Below are 15,972 nucleotides of genomic sequence, written 5' to 3'. Positions count from 1 at the left end.
TCAGATTACCAGTGGGGGCTGGGTGGGGTGGATTTATAAGAGTTTACAGAGTAGAAGTGGGGAAGACTTTTTGAGAAAGCTAGGCCTTGAGCTGGATTTTGAGGTTGGGAGCGGGGTGAGGAAGAGAAAGGGTACATTTTTTTTTTTTTTTAAGATTTTATATATTTGAGAGAGAAAGAGAGTACGCATGCATGTGCACATGAGTGGGGAGAGGAGCAGAGAGAGAAGGAGAAACAGACTCCCCACTGAGCAGAGAACCCGATGTGGGGCTCGATCCCAGGACCCTACGATCATGATCTGAGCGGAAGGCAGATGCTTCACTGACCGAGCCATCCAAGCACTCCGAGAAAGGGTATTTCTGATAAGAAAGTCAAGAATGAGCAATCCACAAGATGTGCTCCAAGAGGACAGGCTTGGAGTGCCTGTTTGTGTCGGGGAGAATGGGAGATGAACTTGGAGAGACAGCTGAGTCACAGTAAAGAGCGACCCCCGTAGGCAGCAGGGAGCCATTAAGAGCTTTTAAGCAAAGGACCTGACAACATGACATTTACGTCAAGATTGCTCTGGTGGTGATGTGTAGAAAAACTCAGGCAGGGCGATGGTGTAGGCAGTTCTGCTTAACAAGCTTTTACTAAACCCCACTAAATATTAAACACTCTTTCAGGCCCTGGAAACTTACAAATAAGTGAAAACTAGTCTCTTCCTCAACAACTTGTAACCAATTGGCAGTAAGTGGAGAACAAGCTCAGTTAGGATGCTTTTCACATATCCAATTTTTGAAGCGATGAGGGTTAGACCAGAGTCCCGGCAGCGGGAATGGAGCAGAAACCTCAGAAAGCAAGAGCGGATGGCACCTGTGGGTAGAATTACAAGTCCTTTACTCACTGGGTCCCGCACCGCCGGCTTTTTGCCCCAATCTGTCTGTATTTTTCCCATTTTATTCCCCTCGGGCTCCCTTTCTATCCTTTTCTCCATAACCAAGGGCATTAACCGAACACTGGCAAGTCAAACACCCTATTATTTAAACACCTCGTCTTTCTGAAGCCACGTGTGTTCTCTGCTCTGGGTGAGCTTGATGTTCCTCCCATTCAGTTGTTTCCATCTCCGAGCAACAACAACCGACCCATGTGGATCACACACAGAATTACCTGGCGTTCATAATCAGAGGGTCTAATTAGCTTTTTCATTAAATATCTTCGTTTAAAATGAAAAAAATTAAGAAAACACTAGAGAACAGCCTGCCCGACAGGCATATAGAGAGACAACGTTAGAAGGCCTTGTGTCAAATGTAACTCCATATTCTACCAATTCAATAATATTTAACTCAACGGTCTACGACGTGCCAGATACTGGACTTATCACTGGGACACATCGAGGAAGACACAAGTCCAGTCCTGAGAACTTTGAGACCTTAGAGACAGGTGATGAAAATGTCACCTCACCAGATGTCTCATCCTCTCCATCGCTGGCTCTAGACCATGCCATGATCATTTCTTAACTTGCATTATCCCTCCTGCTTCTACCATTCCCTTCCCCCATTCTCGTCCCTTCACAGAGCTTGAGTGACTCTCTTGAACACAAGTCCTGTAATGTCCTCCTTTCCCTTCTCACTCAGGACAATTCTAAGTCCTTAATCTTGGCCCATAATGTCCCATGTGATCTGAATGTGATGTCCTCTCCTGCAATTATTTCTCTTACTCCACTCCACCGACACTTGGCTTCTTTACTGTTCCTAGAATATTCTGAACATGCTCCCACCTCAGACCCTTTTCCTGGTTGCCTATACCCGGATTTCTCCTACCAAAGCATCTGCATGATTTGTTCCATCACTTTCTACAGATCTCTGTTCAAAGGCTGTCCTATCACTGAGTCCTTCTCTGACTACCTGGTACTCCCTAACCCCCATATCCTGTCTTACTTTTCCTAAAAGCATTTACTCAATAAAACACATCTATCACCACTGAGGATTTACTGTTTGTTGTCTGCCTCCCCAACAATATTGGAAGCTCCACAAGAAGAGGGTCTGATTGGTTTGTTTTTGTATTCCCAGCACTTGGGATGTTGCCTGGCACGTGCTCAATGGTCAACAAGTACTTCTTGAACAAACTGGATGCATAACTGAGAGTTATGCCTGGGATTATAGGGGAGCAAAAAGGTGGGTACATGGCATAACCTAGTAGGAACCAGGGGCTCAGAGATAGCTTCCTTAAGCAAGTAATGTTTGGACTGAGACTTCATTCATTCATATGCTCAGAAAGGCATTCACTTGTTCAACACATTCCCATAAGAGTTTTGCTACATGTCAGGCACTATACCAGGTCTAGGAATGTAGCTGTCACGAAGGCAGACACATCCCTGTTCTTGTGAAACTTATAATCTAGTGGGACAGAGACAATAAGCAAGCCAATAGATGAAAAAGGCAAAATATCCAATATTCACACATGCTATGCAGATAAAAATAGGGTGATGTAAAAGAAATCCTCTAGGTGGTTCCTTTAGATTGGGTTACAAGGGAAGCATCTCTAGGAAGTGACATTTCGTGGAGACCTGGAGAGCAAAAAGAAAGCTCCCATGTGAAGAAGATGAGGGAGTGAACATTCCTACAGAGAGCGCACAGCCAGGACAAAGCCCTTAAATGGGAATGGGCTTGCAGTGTTCAAGGGTGAGCCACATGGAGAATATTTAGCTACAGGGTTGTAGTCAGAAAGAGAGGGGCCTTAGGATCTATAGGAAGAGTCTTCAGAATGAGTAGGACTTCAAGGGTGGCAGGGGAAGAAGCAGGTTGCAGAGCATTGTGGGTGGAAAGAACAGCATAAACAAAGGCAAGGAAGCTTAAAAGGGATTGGTATATGTTTGGGTAACTGTAGGAAATTCATTTCTTCTGGGTTCAATGCAGAGCCAAAGATGAAATCCAGAGTACTATACAGGTAAACTATTTTTTTTTTTTTTTTAATTTAGATTCCAGCATTTTATTTTGTGGCAGTTGAGAAAGGAGAACCATCTCACTAGAAAACACATCTTCAGGAAGGTCTATAATCAACTGACTAGAAGAGACTATACTAAAAAGTATATTCTTAGAAGATTCAAGTATGACATATATATTTGAGCTCCCGTTAAGCTCAGAAGGTGGGAAATAAATGCAACCCTGCATATTTTTATTCCAAACACAACCTTAGATATGAAGCGGTCACCACTCCCATTTCGGACACTGACTGAGGGAGTCACAGTGGAAAGCTGGGGGTTCAGTCCCAACTTCCTTTGCCCAGTGTGGTTTCCACTGCTGCCCGGTATCTCAATGACGCATTCAATGCACCTGCCTAGAATGATCCTTGCTGTCAATTTATTCCATGGACCTTGACTTCTACAGCTTTCCTCTGGCTTTATCAGTCTTTTCCTGGCCCTACTTATAATTTAGAAAATATATTTTTCTTTATTTTCCTCTCAGCTAATCTGAATACCATGTTTTATGCAGGCTGGTCTGTGGCTCAACAAATTCCTACCTCTACTAAAAAAAAAAATGATGCATATCCAAACAAACTCAAAGATGGAATTAACATGCTTGGACACATCTCTTCCTCCACGGTAATTGAGTCCCCAAGGAGTGTCCAAGTCTTTGGGAATCTTGACAGATCAGAATTTTTTTTAACAGTTGAGACTCTGTTATTAGTAGAACCAGGTTCCTCAGAGAAGGCAGGGCTGAATTCGCAACAAGGAATTTAATTTAGGCTCACCATTTATCTAGCAAATGGTGACTTATGAGTAACTTTTCAATATGTGTGTCATAATGGCCTGCTGCTCACTGACAGGAGGCAGTAGGAGATGGAAGCCATTTTGAGACCAACTGTTTTACACATCACACGAGAAAGCATCATGAAGTATACTAAGATAAAATATTCAGGAGGAAATAAATGAAAGGTGGAATTTTCTTCCACTAACAAAGATGCATTTTGTACTCTTAAACCACAAATCTCTGGTACATATTCCTGACTTACCAATGGAAACATATAGTTAAGATAGCACTGCAGAGTTAAGATGTCCGTTGTGAATGAGGTTGAACACTTTTGACTGAATAATGTTATCTGTTCCAGGAGCCATTTACTTTTTAAATCTGGGGATGTTCAAGATATGCCCAATGTTTTCTAGTACTTTTAAAAGAAAAGGTGGTAAAATCAGTGGTGTCTACAAATACCAGGGTATTCATGAACTTTAGCAATGACACGCACAGTTATTGTCTCTTGAAAGGTTGATTTTTTTTTTCTTTTTTGGGTAAATGGCAGATCCCTGACATAGGAAAAGGGACATTCTACAATGTGAACAAAATCTAAAAGGCAAGCTAGAAGGCAAGGGCTGGCCAGGCTGCTAAAAGAAAACACCTGGGAGAAAGCTGGTCCCAATTTTTAGGTGCAAACCATTTCTAGAGACCACAGCCTATAGGCATGTGCTCAGCAACCTTCACCTTCCTGAGAACAGTAGAGATTGCCGAGAAGCAAATAAACATGGTTAAAAGGAGAAGATGAGCCAATACCAGACAGAGGCCAAGAAAGCATAAAAGTGCAAAGCACCAAAAATGACTAAATATTTTTCTTAAGATTTTATTTATCTGAGAGAGAGAGAGAGAGAAAGAGAGCATGCGCGTGCGAGAGTGCAGAAGGAGAGGTGCAGGAAGGCCAAGAGATGCGGATTCCCCCACTCAGCAGGGAGCCCAATGCAGCTTGATCCCAGGACCCTGGGATCATGACCTGAGCCGAAGGCAGATGCTTAACTGACTGAGCCACCCAGGCGCCCCCCAAAGGACTAAATATTTTATTTTCCATTTTCCAGTGTTCCTTTTTACCCATGCTTAAAGAAATAAAAATTTTCAGAGCTTGAAACGTGTTTAGAACACCGAAGTTGTGACAATAAACAAGCACAAACATTATTCAGCTGCCATAATTAAAAATGGAATTAATATCAGAGTTACCTGAAATTCTAATCCATAGTTTTCTCTGCAGAATTCTCTCAATTTAGGATACACATTTTCTCTTAGTGCCTGTCTTTCTGCTCCCGTGTCTGTGGTAGAAAAACAAACACAGAGAAAGGGAGTTATGTCCACACATAGGTATTTCTGGAAAAAAATGTAAGCTTACAAATTAATATTAACATTAATATAATCCAGTTGGGTGCTGGTTGTGAAATGACAGGATATTTGACTGCTGGGGGGAAGGAGGGAACCTGCTCCTAACAGAGCAGGGGGAGCAGAGAGCCCCCTACCAGATGTAAGAGCCTGTGGGATGGATGGGAGCCCCACCGGTCAGTTCCGTGTGGGCCGGCAGAGCTGAGAATTCACATTTGAGTCTTTATGCCTACACAGACGCTCCCATGAATCTCTTAAGTAGCCGGACCATGCAGTCTTTGGAAGAGGCAGAAGGAAAAATCATAAGGCTACTGGCTATCAGGTGTTTTAGCCCCATGACGTGTAAAAGTTACCAATTCACACACACATCACACATGCACATTAATTTAGTTACTGATTCCAAATACTATCCAATCTCTATCATCATTTCTATAGTATTTAGAAATAATTCGACTTTTGCAAAATTCAGTACAGTATCCATGCAATCAGCACAGTAGTGAGGAAAGACAAATCGTGGGAGCCAGCTTCCAAGCTAGCCTGACAAAGTGACAGAAACCAGTGTTTACGGGGAAACCAAAGACTCACTACAAGCTTCTAGACTACCCTATGGTCTAAATGGATAGGGTCTTTTCTAGCCATAGATCCAACACAGACCCGAAGTCCAAAGCAGGAGGACCAAGGAGAGGAGTGATGCATTTGAGCAGTGCCCATGTGTTGTCATGGCCCTGGTGGAGGCCATATACTCAGTGTTTACATGATCTATATAATCTCAGGATCCAAGGCCCAGCCTCCTTCATCCCGCTTTAAGGGCTGAAAACATTAACTTCACAATAAAGGTGATTAATATTCAATCAATCTCTCTAGAAGGCTACAGGTGTTTAACACACAAATAACAGAAGTCACTTTAAAAATAAACAAATACTACCAGATGCGGAAGTTGGGAATAATATGCATATTATAACAACATGATTATACTATTACAAATTAAACAAACAGGATTAAGAGATGCTGAAATAGTATCAAAATAACACATGAACAAATTTTTTTATTTCTTAAAAATGTTAATCGTAACTCATTACTAGGTACTGCCATCTGAATGTGGCATAGTACGATAAGACAGAAATATAGTAATATTTACTGAGTGCTTACTATAAGCATGTACTAAGTATTCCTATGTGTATTTTCTTAGTTACTTCTGACAACTCTATGAATAGGTAAAATTACTATTCCATTTTTAAAAAAATATTTTATTCACAAAGCGAGAGCGTAAGCTGAGTGAGGGGGAAGAGGGAAAGAATGAATCTCCAGCAGATTCTGTGCTGAGTGCAGAGCCCAACATGGGGCTTAATCCCACGACCCTGAGATCACAACCCAAGCTGAAATCAAGAGTCGGGCACTTAACTGACTGAGCCACCCAGGCGCCCCACTATTCCATTGTTTTTATAAGAGGAAATTGAAATACAGAGGGGTTAAGAGACTTGCCCGAAGTTCTATGACCTCTAAGTTGGAGAAACTGGACTTGAATCTAGAGAGCCATTTGAATCTAGAGTACTCCATAGTTTGCTCTAACCATAGGAAATCTGCAACGGTGCAAAGAATCAATCTTCGAAAATGATGCATAGGATAACTTCATGGAGTACTTAAGGGATGCTGATCTCACCTCTCAATCTGGACTCTTCCTCCCTGTTCCCATTCTTACCCCCTTTAATCCATTCTCCACAGAGAAGCCAGACTGGTCTTTTATAAACGCAAATCAGATCACATAAAGCCCTCCAGCAGCTCTGCATGGCACTTGGAATGAAATCCACACTCCTTACTTTGAACGTTCTCCCTCTCCCAAAGTGATCTCTTAACCACTTCGAAGATTATACACCTACTCATGGCCTTCACTCTAGCTAGGACTTCCTCCTGTAATGCTGGTGATCAGCTCATGGCGTCTCCTGTCAATCAGGTATCAGCTTTAGAGCCACCTCCTCAGAGAGACCTCTCTGAGCCCTCCATCTACAGAACCGACTCTCTGTCCCGTCGCCTTTCAAATTCTTTGCACATTACTCATCACTACCGTTGCTATTCGTTTACTATGGGTCTCGCCCACTACAAAGTGAGCTCAAAAAGTGTTACAACCTTCTTCTGTCTCATTTACTGCTACATCCCCAGTGATCGGAGTTGTGCTCAATTAAGAAATAAGTGAATGAAAAAACCCCACACATGCACCAGTGACCAGAATGAGCTGACAGGCAATGCTTCCCTGTAATTACCACCAGAAACAGAAGGGCTTGCTACATTACAATTTGTCCTTGGATGGATACAGAATCAAGACTATGGTTCACGAAGTAAGTGAATGAGAACTGAAATACTGATTTCTTTTTTGGTTTCTGTGTTTCTGGCAGAACACTAACGTATTTTACCAAATTATGTTGAACCTTCCCCAAAGTGTGAAGGGAGCGTATGCACATATCTGACATTCTGTGTTATTACTTACGTTACAAAAATGACTCAGATTTTCCTGTATTTGTATTAATATGTGATGATTGGCTCTGGAAATGGAAAAGTAATTGAGATAAAATGGATTAATTATAATGGGTGACAGATAAGCTGGCTTAATTATATTAAAAAACCTGATTCATACTCACAGCAAATCCAGATGGTTGGCAATTAAATAACATTAGAATGTCATAAATAGGAAAAATTAAGTTACAGAATGTCACACATAAAAAGGGACCTCTTAAAAAAGTGTAGATCAGAGACAAGGTATGTCATCATTGACTCTTTCTACATAGTCATCACACATCTATTTGTATCTGCCCAGTTCCTCATCCCTTTGATAAGATGAATTAACACTTGGGCAGCACTATTAGGTTTTTAAAAAAGGATTTGCATTCTAAATAATTCCTCAATGATTTCAGAGTTAATGATTAGTCTCTGTGCAGTGTCTGAATTACTCACAGGAAGAGCCCTAGTTGAGGGAGTATTTTTTTTTTTAAATTCAATTAGCCAACACATTATTAGTTTTTGATGTAGTGTTCAATGATTCATTAGTTGCATATAACACCCAGTGTTCATCACATCATGTGCCCTCCCCTCCTTAATGCCCATCACCCAGTTGCCCCATGCCCCCACCCACCTCCCCTTCCACAACCTTCAGTTTGTTTCCTAGAGTCAAGCGTCTGTCATGGTTTATCGCCCTCTCTGATATCTTCCCAGTTTTCCCTCCCTTCCCCTAGGTAAAAATCAGAATCTGGATTTGTTACAATGTATTACTTAAAATGTCCACTTTTCAACAAAAATGTTGAGATATATAAACAGAAAAATGTGACACCTATTCAGGAGAAATAAGTAGTCAACAGAAATTGTCTCTTAGTTTTCCTATGTGAGGTTTAGTTGACAAAAACAACCTCAAAACAGCTATTATAAATATATTCAAGGAACTTCAGGTAACCATGTTTAAAGAATAAAGAAAAATGAACAGAAAGCTGTGAGACAACATCAACTGTAGTGGCATGTAGGTAAAGGGAGTCCCAGAAGGACAGGAGTAAGAGAAAGGAGGAAAGTAATTTTGGATAATTGTTCAAATGTCCTAAATTTAATGGAAAACATTAATCTACATGTCCAAGAAGTTCAAAGAACCCAAACAGGATAATGACTAAGAGATCCACAGACACCTAGTCAAATGACTGAAACCAAAGATAAAGAGAAAATCTTGAAAGAAGCCAGAAAAAAATGACTCATCACATACAGGGAAATACAACTAAGGGCTGACTTCTCATGAGAACGCATGAAGTCCAGAAGACAACAGAACAATATACTCAAATACTGGGGGGGGGGGGGGAAAGTCAACCAAAAAATTTATAGCCAACAAAAAAATGAAAAAAAAAAAAAAAAAAAAAAGACCTGGAGGACATGATCTTAAGCAAAATAAGTCAGGCACAGAAAGACAATTACTATAGGATTTCACTTATTGTTCAAATCTAATGTAGTCAAACTCATAGTGGCAGAGAGTAGAATGATGGGGGCCAAGGGCTGATGGGGGCCAAGGGCTGAAGGGGGAAATGGGGAAGTGTTGGTCAAAGGGTATAAAGTTGCATTTAGACAAGATGGACAAGTTCTGGAGATCTAATGTATAAAGATGTAGATATAGTTAACAATACTGTATTGTAGGCTTTATATTTGCCAAGATGGTAGATCTTAAGTATAATCACCACAAAAACAAGGGGAAAAAAAAGGTTAACTCTGTGAGGTGACAAATATATTAATTGGCTTGACTGTGGTGATTATTTCACAATGTAGATCAAAACATCAAGTTGTATACTTTAAATATATACAATTTATTCTTGTCAATTATATCTCAATAAAATTGAGAAAAGGTGAAATAAGAACATTACCAAATTTAAAAAGATTAAGAAAACCTGTGGCTAGCGGATCTGCATTAAGAATTTACTAAAGAAATTCCTTCAAACTGAAAAGAAATAACATCAGACATTAACAAATCTATACAAAGAATGAAAAGCACTGGAAAGGTAAATATGTAAGTATGTAAAAAAACGATTACATAATTATATAAATATATCTTTTTTCTGTATTATTTTATACACTTTAAAAATTTTTTAATGTTATTTTTTTTAATCATGGTAACTATATTCTTTAATCCCCATACCCTATTTCCCCATCCCCCCATCCACCTTCCCTCTGGTAGCCATCAGTTTGTTCTCTATAGTAAAAGTCTGTTTCTTGGTTTGTCTCTTTCTCTTTTTTCCTTTGTTTCTTAAATTCCACGATGTTTGTCTTTCTCTGACTTACTTATTTTGCTTAGCATTATACTCTCTAGCTCCATCTGTGTTGCAAATGGCAAGATCCCATTCTTTTTTTATGGCTGAATAATATTCCATTACATACACACACACACACACACACACACACACACACACACTCCACATCTTCTCTATCTGTTCATCAATTATGAACACTTGGGTTGCTTCCATATTTTAGCTGTTGTAAATAAAGCTGCAATAAACACAGGTGTGCATGTATCCCTTTGAATTAGTGTTTTCTGGTTTTTTGGGTAAATACCCAGTAGTGCGATTACTGGATTGTGAGGTAGTTCTATTTTTAATACCTTAAGGAACCTCCATACTGTTTTCCACAGTGGCTGCACCACTTTGCATTCCCACCAATACTTCAAGAGGATTCCTTTTTCTCCACATCCTTGCCAACACTTGTTTCTTATGTTTCTGATTTTACCCATTCTGACTGGTGTGAGGTAGTAACTTATTGTGGTTTTGATTTGCATTTCCCTGATGATGAGTGATGCTGAGCATCTTGTCATGTGTCTGTTGGTCATCTGTAGGTCGTCTTTGGAGAAATGTCTGTTCATGTCTTCTGCCCATTTTTAATTTTATTTATTTTTTTAAAGTTTTATTTATTTGACAGAGAAGAACAGAGAGAGACAGCACAAGCAGGGGGAACAGAAGAGGGAGAGGGGAAGCAGACTCCCACTGAGAGGCAGGGGGCCTCATGCGGGGTTCAATCCCAGGACCCTGGGACCATGACCTGGCTGACGCTTAACCAACTGAGCCACACAGGCACCCCCGTTCTGCCCATTTTTTAATTGAATTATTCGTTTTTTGGGTATTGAGTTGTATCAGTTCTTTATATATTTTGGAAACTATCAGATATGTCATTTGCAAATATCTTCTATTTAGTAGGTTGCCTCTTTTATATACTTATTGAAAAAACATAAGACTATATAATAAAGCAATAGTTAGAACACTGCATGGTTGGGTTTGAACAAACATATATACATAAACATATATGCATATATAATACATATATTATACATATATAACACAAGAAGGAAGAAGGAGAAAATGGAGGTATAGTGGTACAAAGAATTTATGTATTTATTAAATTATTATTCATCTAAACTGTAATAAATCAACAGATTTTGTAATCCCTACAGCACTTAAAAAAACTAAATAAAAACAGAACACAACAAAGGAATTAAAATGATACACTAAAATATTTAACAAAGAAGAGTAAAATGGGAACAGGTGAAGAAAAATGACATGTGATATTTAGAAAACAAAGAGAAAGAGGTCTGAAATAAATCCAAGCATATCAATGATAACTTTAAGAATAAACACTCAAAAGACTGGATATTGAAACCACATCCAATTATATGCTATCTACAAGTGACACACCTTAGGTTTAAAAAACATCAATAGGGGGCGCCTGGGTGCTCAGATGGTTAAGCGTCTGCCTTCGGTTCAGGTCATGATCCCAGGGTCCTGGGATCGAGTCCTGCATCCGGGTCCCTGCTCCTTGGGAGCCTGCTTCTCCCTCTGCCTCTCTCTCTCTGTCTCTCATAAATAAATAAAATCTTAAAAAAAATAAAAATAAAAAAATAAAAACATCAATAGGTTGAAAAAGGATAGGAAAAAAACATGCAAACAGTAACCAAAAGCAGATTGAATATACAATATCAGACAAAACAGATTTTAAGAAATAATACTAGATAAAAGAGCGATGATATAACAATTTTAAATGTATACATACTCATAAACAGAGCCCTAAAATTTATAAAGCAAAAATGGACAGAAATAAAAAGAGAAATAGACATTCTAACATCAGCTAGTGATTTCTATAGTGCATTCCCCAAAAGTGATAAAATTACTAAACAGAAAATCAACAAGGATACAGAAAACTTAAACAATCACTATCAAATAACTTGACTTTACGTTTGTAGAACTATCCACCCAAAGACAGCAAAACACATATTTTTTCTAGGGCTCCCATGATAGGTCATATACTAGACCACAAACAAGTCTTGTAAATTTAACAGTACTAAAATCTTAACAAGTATGATCTATAACCATAATAGAATTAAATTGGAAATCAATAACTGGAAATCCCCATTTAGAAATTGAACACACTTGTAAATAAATCATGTATCAAAGAACAATACACAAAGAGAAACACAAGTCTTGAAGTGAATGAAAACACATGTTAAAAGCTACGAATGGAAAAGGGAAACCAAGTTAAGGCACTGGGGCCACATTACTGAAGGGTCTGGATTTGATGAAGAGACAGGGTGAGGACGTGGTAAATGTGACCTCATGGAGAAGAACAAAAGGAAACAATCTGTACGGCAGATGTGACAGGAAGAACCTGGAATTGGGAGGATTACCTGGAAACATATAGTAATCCACAGAGGAGATGAAGAGATTTTATTTTATTTTATTTTAATTTTTATTATTTTTATTATCTTTAAGGATTTTATTTATTTATTTATTAGAGAGCGAGCGAGAGAGAAACAGCATGAGAGGGGAGAGGGTCAGAGGGAAAAAGCAGACTCCCCGCTGAGCCGGGAGCCTGATGCGGGACTCGATCCCAGGACCCTGGGATCATGACCTGAGCCGAAGGCAGTCGCTTAACCAACTGAGCCACCCAGGCGCCCAGAGGAGGTGAAGAGATTTTATACCTTTGATTATAGGAGGAAAAAAAAAAGAGGCCAGATAGGACAGATATACAAGAAGGAGATGGCAGAATATGGCTGTTCAGGAAAACCCTTGGTTTGAATACTGGCTTGGTTAAACATCAAGTGTATGTCCTCGAGCTAGTTCATAAACCTCAGAGAATGTCCATACCGTCTACTGCATCAGGATGCAATCAGTGTTCAACCTCTCAGTAAAAGCTGGTGGCACCACAACCATCATCATCATACTGGAGTGACTAAAAAATTTTTCTACTTTACACACTATCTTTTCCTTGTAATTGGTAAGTATCTTGTGGGGAAATACTTTGAGATGATATAAATGTCCTGTTGCTCCTCAACTTTTCACCCACCAGTTAAGAGCAACCACTGAAGATCCCTGCCTGAATAAACTGTTACAACTGCCAAATAATGATTTTTTATTTCCTCATCTTTTACATTTATCAATTACCCTTCTACGGTAAGAAGAACTCTCTCCCTTCCCATCCACCCATACTTTCATTCACCTGCCCCATCAACCCACCTACCCACGTACCTACTTCAGTAGGGATGCTTATGTTAATCACAAAGGGAAAAAATAGTAATAAGAAAAAAAGCAGTCCCTGGCTGTTATTAAATGGGAGCAGACCTAGCTCTCACAGCTAGATGATGGTGTCTGATTGTGAATGTAAATAATTTCACCTAGCACCGATATTAGACAAGGTCACTCTGTGACCAGGATGGAGGAAAAGAAAAAACTACCCATAATCACATATGGACACAGGAAAAAAAAATACTGTCCAAATTATAAAGAATGACCAATTATCCCCCTCTCCCTACTGACATGAATGAATGTTGCTTCTTTATCAAGTACAGGTTTAACTTTGCTCTATTTCTCTTGCCTCCTAGATACAAATTATTAACCAAGAATGAAACCACCTGTTTCTGAAAGCACCCATTCTAGAGTAAAACCCCACTTCCTTGAAACATCCCCCAAGTAATCAAACATAAGTCTAAACCTGATAATAAGTACCCCTTAATACTCTCTGAGGGTAATACTGAGATGTCCTGAAGTTCCTCATGGTCTGCACTCTCCCCACTGGGAGGCTGGTTTTCAGCCAACCAACCCAGCTTTGTTCAACCAGTTATATTCTTGGGGCTGTTTGGCTGGAGAACATGAACAATAATTCTGGAGTGGAAAAACCTGGCAGACAGCACCTTAACCAAGCAATCAATTAGCATTACCAGAAACGGAACAAATCAACATCGTATTCTTCCTGATATGGTATACTGGGAACACTCACTTTTGTCATATTCCTGCCAAAAAAGGCACAATATAAATTCAATCATAAAGAAACATCAAATTACGCTGAAGATATTCTACAAAATAAATGATTATATGCTCCTAAAAACATTAATGTCAAGGACTAAGAAAGCGGACCGAATTAAAGATGGCTAGAGAGACATAACAGCTGAATGGAGCACATGATCTGGTATCATCAGGACAACTGGTAAATCCTAATAAGACCTACAGATTATGTAATATTGAATTTATGTTAATTTTCTGATTTTGAATATATAATTTCCTTACTTTTAGGAAAGACACATTGAAGCATTTTGGTGCAAAGGATATCCATCTATGTTGGAATTTTGTGTGTGTATATACACATACAGAGAGAGAGAGGGAGAGGAATAAAGCAAATGTAAAATATTAGCATCTGGGGAATCTAGGTGAAGGGTGTCCAGAAATTCTTCTTACTCCTCCTGCAACTTTTCTGAAAGTCTGAGATTTCAGCTGATTCTGGTTATTTGCAGTAGTTAAGTTCTACGAAGTTTGGTATGAACACAGAATGAGTGAATCCCAAAGCACCGCTCCTAAGAGAAATACAGGGTTAGGTTCCTGGGAGCTGCTAATCCCAGTATTTTGATCGACTGATCAATATAAAACCTTATGTGCGTTCTCTTTAAAGACACCTTATTTGATAAATACTTTTGATTCATGAACACTGGCCAAAGGCACTGTAGCTCATGCCTGCATGAAGCTCATCTAGCACATAGATGTTCATTCGCCCACCTCACAGACCTCCGGTGCTTATTGACACTGTATAGCCATCAGCACTGTCCTTTGAGGCCCTTTTACATAGAAAAGTCACCAAGAAAAAACACAAAAATGTGGAAAATGTGGCACTACATAAACTGTGGAAAGAATACTTGTGTATAGCAGGAAAGCCGAGACAAACAGGCATAGCAGGGAGCGGGGCACTGCTTTGCACGTGTCCACAATGACTCCTGTTAGTATCGGTGTTGGGGTTACAAAGAAATTTTAGTAAGTGGGCAAATTTGCAAATATGGACTCTTTGAATAATGGGAACGGCCTTTGTATCAAAATAAAATGTTACAAAAATACACTTTCAACCTGGAAGACCAGAAAAAAGGTAGTATGATAAAATGAATTTATGGCCACTGGGCAGGGGAATCGTTCTGGAAGGGAAGATCCTGTTTAATTCCAGATATTACAGGTTTCAAAGGTTTTTCCAGCAATGTTTTAGAGACATTTGGAAATCCAGGATCTGAGGAAGGCCAAGAAAGGGTAGGAGATGAAGTTATGGGAATTAGTGGTAACATAGTAGAGATAATTGATGCCATGAGCAGAGCAAAGGAAGAGACAGATTATGTGCCTAACCAGGAACACAAATGAGGGTTAAAAATTATAAGGAAGATAGGCCAAATTAAGGCGTAGGAATCAGGAACGGGACACACAGTGACACCTGCCTTTGTTGTGAATAGGTTATTAAAATACACACACCGAGTAAGGGACAACAGACAGGTTCCAGTGAGATAGTTTCAATCCAAAGCAAGAGAAAAATCTGACTCTGTTTGAGCTTTCCAGGTCGAACGGGCTGCTTTAAAAGATGGATTTGCTGCTAGTGGAGGTATGTGAACACAGGTCACAGGATCTCTGACTGCGATGTGCCATACTTTGCATGATCTTTAAGACCTGAGTAATTCTAGTTTCTGATGACTAAGTTTTTGCTGACTGCGGTTTCAACCAAGGATTCCCATAACTGATCAATCACGAAGCAGGACTGACATCCTTAAAAATCATCAAATCTATCAAATTAAGCAAAAAAATTTGTTGTAGATAAAACCACGTTCCATTTCACTGGAATATCTGGAACCCAGAGAAAAAGGAAGAAGCCACATCTTCACCAAGCTCTCCACCTGTCCCTCAGCTTTCTATCTCATGAACAGGCAATGAGTGAGGTGGATGTTTGGGGCCTGGGCCACATCCTTCTTAGCTGTTCCTCATGGAAAGTCACCATGAAATGAGTCCTCCAGGGTCAATAAAAAAAAAAAAAAAAAAAAAGAGAGAGCGATTCAGACTTCAGAA

The 15,972-nt window shown here is 39.5% G+C and overlaps 1 protein-coding gene across 1 annotated transcript in view; it reads right to left on the bottom strand.

Annotated features, from left to right (window-relative positions):
* The window catches only part of NWD2 (NACHT and WD repeat domain containing 2), a 168,800-nt gene that overhangs the window by 103,631 nt on the left and 49,197 nt on the right, over positions 1 to 15,972 (bottom strand). Inside the window, exon 2 of the mRNA XM_025887474.2 lies at positions 4,961 to 5,049. Within this exon, the coding sequence (XP_025743259.1) occupies positions 4,961 to 5,049 (89 nt within the window). The remainder of the gene's footprint in view (positions 1 to 4,960; positions 5,050 to 15,972) is intronic.

The sequence above is a fragment of the Callorhinus ursinus genome, unplaced genomic scaffold (assembly GCF_003265705.2).
Source record: "Callorhinus ursinus isolate GAN/ISIS: 27379988/994484 unplaced genomic scaffold, GSC_fseal_2.0 scaffold4, whole genome shotgun sequence".
NCBI lineage: Eukaryota > Metazoa > Chordata > Mammalia > Carnivora > Otariidae > Callorhinus > Callorhinus ursinus.
The sequence above is the reverse complement of the archived record's forward strand: the minus strand, read 5'-3'. Positions and strand labels throughout refer to the sequence as shown.